This window comes from Acipenser ruthenus, chromosome 24 (assembly GCF_902713425.1).
Source record: "Acipenser ruthenus chromosome 24, fAciRut3.2 maternal haplotype, whole genome shotgun sequence".
In the NCBI taxonomy this organism is placed as follows: domain Eukaryota; kingdom Metazoa; phylum Chordata; class Actinopteri; order Acipenseriformes; family Acipenseridae; genus Acipenser; species Acipenser ruthenus.
In genome coordinates, this window is record NC_081212.1 from 11,054,848 (window position 1) to 11,061,571 (window position 6,724).

The window sequence follows — 6,724 nt, forward strand, 5'->3', positions numbered from 1 at the left end:
CCTTCAGGACCAGGACTGCCCACCACTGCCCTAGTGCTACAGGTAAATAGTGTGCTATTTCTATGTCATGCTGAAGCAGTTGGCAGATGTCAGTGATTGTTTCATTAAATAGATATTGCTTCTTTTTTACTTAATGTACTGCACTCATACATTCTGTGTCAGACAGGCAGATGATCTGGAGACGTCTGTCCCTCCTCCTTTCTCTATGTCTGACCACGAAAAAAATCTAATGCACACTTGTCACAAAGTCGGCCGGAGTGGGTGGCGTCAGACCAGATGCAGGAAAGAAACAGACAGAGATTTGGAGTTTGGTGGAGCTGAGCGAATGGTTTCGCTCAGCATTTAATAAAACAGCACAGAAAATAAAAGGTTTTAAACACAACACAAAACAGGACACGGCACTTGTAGCCAAAATAAACAGACGAACAAAACGGGCTAGACAGTGCACAGACAGACGAACAAAACACGGTGAGCAGATAACACTAATATTTACTCTTTTTCACTTTTAGTTACTCCTTCTCTCTCTCTCCCGTTCTCCACTCACCGAACACCTAACCCCGACTGAGTGCTACGTGTCTCTAAATATACTGTTGTGCTGGGATTCAATTACTGATTAATTATTCACTTGAATCCCAGCACGTGAATTCATTACGTGCAACCCCGTGCTCACATATTACATTTAACCAGCACGTGAAGTGATTTGTGCCCTCCTCGTGCCTAAATATAAATCTACATTTTTAAATACACGTGAAACACAGACCCGTTTATATCCCGTGTACCAATGACTATACACCAACATTAAACACACCACACACAACATACAACACATAACACACAAATGCACACGGGGCGGGGCACATTTCCACAACACTCTATTTCTTTTATTTCTCCTCTCTCTCTCTCTCTCTCTCTCTCTCTCTCTCTCTTTCTCTCTCTCCTTTACTTGCTTCCCTGGTCATTTAAACGGTATTTATAGTTGACCACATATTTTGCGCACAGTTTAGACCTGGTTTTCACATGTCTATTGAAACTTACCTGTGGATGCTTTGCTAAATCGCTACAGTTGTATATAATGGAGGTCACTCCTCTAAACAAAGTTCAGCCCATGTCCAGCGCTAATGCTGCCAGTTGGGCAGTAAAACACATTTGCTAAATCACATATGTGGGCAAAGTCTTGTAGCACCTGGAAGGGGTACTGGTTCTTTTCAATCAGTGCGGGATCAGCCAGCCAATAACTAAATACAGGATTTCAATTTAAAACTAAAGGGCAGTGCGGCTCAATACCTACACAGAGGAGGGGCTCACTAAAACAACAACAATAAATACAGAAATTGTTTAAAAACACATACAACAGAATGGAGACCAAAAACACAGGCAGGGAGAGGCGCCCTTAAATTGGGCAGCTCTGTTTAATTTTTGTTTTCCTAGCACCCGCCGAATCAGGGTCCAATTCCTCCACTCCAAACAAACCCGGGTTCACATCGCAATGGACAAATAGATCTCTCGATTTAAAAATCCTTGGAGCAACGTCATGAAGCAATATTACAGCTAAAGTCGGTACCAGCTGTAGTCAAGCTGCTGAACAGTTTGGAATTGGAAAAAAAAACATGACGAAAGGCAGACATCATTGCAGATTATTAATCAAATACAGGTAATGTACTACAGTATGTAGACTGAACCCAGAATATTTTTAGAACATTTTAAAATAATAATAATGATGATAATAATAATAACTATAGCAAATGTATGATGATCTACAAACACATAATTAAAACATTTATTTATTTATTTATTTATTTATTTACATATTTTCTAATGGGTTTCTTTATGTCCTTCAATATTCTTTTGCTATGAAATTCAGCAATAACAATCACGTGTTGGTTGCTAAAGTCCCAGTCCAGCGATGAGAGAGATGACCCACAGACAGGCCAACACCAGTGAAGTCCTCTTGTGGAAAGACAGTCTCCCAGCAGAGCTCTTCTCAGGCCCTGGGGGTGAAGACAGATCACTTTCACAGTTTACATTTTTAAAGGGTAATTGTATCCAATTCCAATTCACTCAAGCTGTGTCACTAGAATTCTTCTGCACTGAAAACCACACCAGTTTCATTTCATCCATGCCCTTGCTAATCAATGGAAGCAATAAAGCAATACATTGGGTCAGTTGGTATAATAATATTTACCAGTGGAGATGTTTTTTCGCAGCTCCTCTAGTTCACTGAGGAGATCCTCCAGTCCACTGTGCAAATCTTTCAGTTGACTGGGCAGTGCTGATATTTCCTTGTGCAGCATTGACATGCTGTTCTGCAGTGCTAATACAATGTGCCTTTCTTCTGAACGGCTGTGAACTGAAAGGCAAAAAAAGAATCACATGAAAACTCAACCACACTGAATTCTTTGTAACTGCACTGAGGGAGACTGTTTTTGCTCAAGTCACACCCCAGCAGGAAGTGACAGAAAGCAAAGGCAGTCATTCCTAAATATATGTGTGGTAAGCCATTGCGTTCTGTGTGTGTTTCAGAAGCCCCTTTCAGTTATAGCAAAGGGGTCCCCAATCCTGGTCTTGGGGGCTGCAGTGTCTTCTGGTTTTCATTCCACCTGAGCTCTTAACTGCCTAATTCAACTAATTATTGTGGTAATTGCTCCAATTGAATGGCTCTTCCCAGTTCTGAAGGAGGTGGTTATTTAAAGAGATCTTGAAAAGCTGCTGGACTGCAGCCCTCCAGAGCCAGTATTGGGCACCTCCGAGTCATAGGAAGACGTATTTTACCACATCAACTTCGGATGTGCTGTCATTATGAGTTTTGTTGTAAATGACTGGTAACTGACTGACTGACAGCCTGGGGGATTGAATCTGTAATGAGGCCGCTGCTCTGGGTCCTGGGTGGTACTCAAACCCACATCCTCGGGACTTCAATTCACACACACGCTCTCTCACACACACACAACCACTGTGCCAAAGAGCCAGCCCGCTTAACACTGTACTATCTCTCTCGGTTGTCAGCTGTGTGGTGCAGCTCTGATGGTGAACTCATCCTTGTTCACACTCACTGTAAAAGCCCAGTCCAGCGATGAGAGCGATCAGAGTGATGACAGAGAAGATCAACAGACACACATGGACTAGTGAAATCCTCTTGTAGAAAGACTCTCTCCCAGCAGAGCTCTCCTGAGATTGGGGGAAAAAAGGTCTCTTTTAGGCTGGCTTTTCAGATCCAGATTATCCACATAATCCTAGACTGTGTCTCCTAAATTAACACGTGAAACTACTGGTTAGAATTGAAGTCTTGCAACATAAACAGGATCATGGGCATGTTCATGGCAGCAAAAAAAAATTGCCAGCACTGTACCCATTGTTGTGTGCTACATAAGGATCACAATATTATCTCATATTATTTCGCATGCTGACAGTCATGACTCTGCAGGATACAGCACTTCTGGTAAAGCTTTACTACCCAGGCAAGTAACAGTGCTGCCTTAGCACTGAGAGATGTCCGCAGGCAAAGAAACCCACACCAGGAGGTCCCTGCAAAACTGTTCACCGTCTCGCAGTGAAGCTTCTCCCAGGACACTAACAAGAAACTTGTGAGTGGTTGGAATGCATAGGTTGCAAAAACGGGGGGGGGGGGGGGGGTCTATGTAGAGAAGTGATGCAGTCCAATAAATGATACCTGCTCACTCGTTTTTTTTTATTAATTGTCTTTTCTTTCTGAAACACCCTTTATATTTTTCTTTTTTTTGTAGATGTTTCTTTCACCAGGAATGTGAAACTGGATTAAATCAAAACTTCAACTCATCTGCCAATAGCAAATTACAAATCCAGTCCTTGATAGTAGCTATTTGTTTGCTACAGGCTTCTTGCTTCTACCCAATGGAAACCCACCATTAAGTACTAGGTTTGGAATTGTTGACACATACTGAACCATACAGAAACAAACTGACATACTGGTCTTGGCATCCCATTCATAACTTCTAGCAACATGTTATCACATACCTTGCTGCAATTTCTGCATAAAGAAATACAGTACGTAACATGCATTAGTGTGCAGAAGGACTAGTGGCAACAAATGTGGGTAATGCAAAGAATTTAGGTCAACATATTTAAACCAGTATTTTCTTAAAATCTATTTAAATCATTTAAATGGTGTGCATTAATAACAATAAAAATTAGTAAAGTATCAAGCCAACAGAATAAAATTATAAATATATTTAAATTTGGTTTAAAAAAAAGACACCAATTCATTGCCAAATTTATTTGGAGAAATTCATAATATATGTTAATATATAAAATATATGAATCAAACAATAGATTTTAAATATATACTGTATTATGTTAGTTGCAAAAAAAGTGAATCAATACACTTTAAAAGGTGTAAAAAATAAAACAGGAGGTTTCACCTCGATCCCTTCCTCCATGTTCTTCAAGAATTTCACTGTGTGTTCAGCATGATTGCCTTCTATTGTACAAGCACTACAGACATACTCCATCTTTTCAGTGCAGTAATACTTGAGCATCTCATCGTGTTCTGGGCACTTTCTCTTCTGAATATCCTTCAGTGGCTCTGTGAGGGGATGATCTCTGAAAGCCAGTCTCTCCAGGTGTGGCTTCACATGGTCTGGACACATGGACACCTCACACTTCAGACAGGTTTTCACTGCGTCTGTCTGCCCAGGACAGATATCACAGAGGACAACAGCGTCTTGCTTTGCTGACCGGCTCCTCTTCCTGTAGTCTTCAGCAATGTTTGCCAGCTTGTAGTTCTTCTGTAGCCGTAGATCAGGCCTCCATTTCTGCCTGCAATCGGGACAGCTAAACTTTCCCCTCCCCCCTTGCTGTTTCAGGTCCCGCACACAGACCCAACATAAGTTGTGTCCACAAGGCAGTAGATAAGGATCCCTGAAGATGTCCAGACACACTGTACAGGTCAGCTCACCTTCCAGGGGGTTTTCTGGCTTCAAAGAACCAGACATTTTCTCCTTGAATCTCCAGAGGACCGAGTTTACCTGTCAGTGTGTGTGTGTGTGTAATGTGTTAAAGTGAAAGTATAGGTTAAAGTCCAAGTAGATTGCGTGGCAGTTTTATTGGGCTGAGTTTCTTCAGCAAAGACTCAGCAAGCTGCAGTGATACAGATTTCCCTGAAACAGCCCTCTTTAATTACAAGATAATAATATAATTATAATAAACTTTGATTAAGAATTGATTTGATTATTCTGCTCTGCTATTCTTATTTTGCTGTGCTTGTGAGAGAAACTGCAAGTCTGTGAAAAGTCCAAACCGCAGATAACATCTCATAACGCAGGACGTACTGTTCGTTGGGCTTAGCACAAAGAGCTATAAAAGTGACAGATAAAAAGGGAGTACTTTGAAGTATCCTGCCTGCCATGTATGAGTTGAATGTCTGGAATGGTTGCCAAGTTTCGGTTTACTTAAATCTGTTTGTGCCTAGATGACATTTCTTAAATAACTATGAGGTCATGTGCTAGTAATAAAAGTTGTGTCGTGTCAGGGCTTTCTGTTACCATGCAATGAAACTGTATAAAAAGGGAGTGAAACCAGGACTGCTCTGAGTTGCTTTGTCTGTTTGACTTATAGCTCCCAGCACCCTGTAATAAAGATCCTTAAAGAGTGCACTCTGGTCTTTGAATCTCTTCATTTCTCCCCTACACTTTCATGTTGAAACATCTCAGGTACAAACAAATAAAACAGAGAAAACAATAAAGCCTACATGACTGAGATAAAAACATGAGGGAACAGGAAAAATAAAAGCATATAATAACAAAGTACAGTTGGATTTTAAAACTTCAGAAATTGTACTGGAAATGCTGCTATAATTTATAATACAATAACTAATAAATACATGAAATTCCCCAACTAAAAATGTATTAGTAGTCGTAGTAGTAGTAAGAACTCGCATTTTCATAGGTCCATATCTGTCAGGTTTATGTCATTGCGAGTAGGGGGAGCTTGCGTAGGTGCTTGGAAGGATTTTAACAGTGTTCCAAGGGCAGACGTAAACTTCCATTTGATCGAATTTTAAAACAGCATTTAAGACTTTACAATTGTAGAATATATATATATATATATATATATATATAAGGGACTATTTTTTGTATCGTATAACATGCAGCAGGTGTGATGGTAAACAGGAGCCCCTTACCCGCTGTCCTCTCTGGTGTTGTAGAGGTCTCGGCGGCCTGGGTTTTTGTGTAAAAATGCAGCTTGAACACGTGGTGCCTCCAGGGGAATATAGGTTCCCCCACCTTAACTCTCCAGCTGTATTTCTGAAGAGGTATTGTGCAGCAACACAGTCAATACTTCACTTCAATAGTATAATGACCCCAAAACCTTTTTTCTATAGTTAACTCAGAATATCATTTAACTATACAGGGGAGTATTGCTGTAGTAATAACAATTATACACAGCTTAACATATATATATATATATATATATATATATATATATATATATATATACACACACACAAATTACACAACAATAGTATACTATAACAACATTATAGTAATATAGATTATATTACTAAATAAATGCAGTTCAGTTTAAAGGGCAACAAACACTATAAAATAAAGAAAAGGGTGCTATTCAATCCATATCCCTCCCACTGTGCACATGTATTTTTGTATTTTTATAGTCAATGTTCCTGTTGTGCAGAACTAGTTCTGTGTTTTATTTCGTTGGAGTACTCTTATTTTCCACAAGGTTTGTGAAT

General features: G+C 39.9%; 1 protein-coding gene across 1 annotated transcript; it reads right to left on the reverse strand.

Annotated features, from left to right (window-relative positions):
* Positions 1-364: 364 nt before the first annotated feature.
* On the reverse strand, positions 365-5,028 carry LOC117429064 (E3 ubiquitin/ISG15 ligase TRIM25-like). Its single transcript, XM_034048212.3, has 4 exons — positions 4,395-5,028; positions 3,051-3,165; positions 2,183-2,347; positions 365-1,988 (listed from the first exon to the last, which is right to left on the reverse strand). The coding sequence occupies exons 1-4, from the start codon at positions 4,965-4,967 to the stop codon at positions 1,885-1,887; spliced, it is 957 nt and encodes a 318-aa protein (XP_033904103.1). The 5' UTR covers positions 4,968-5,028; the 3' UTR covers positions 365-1,884.
* Between the last annotated feature and the right edge of the window lie 1,696 nt (positions 5,029-6,724).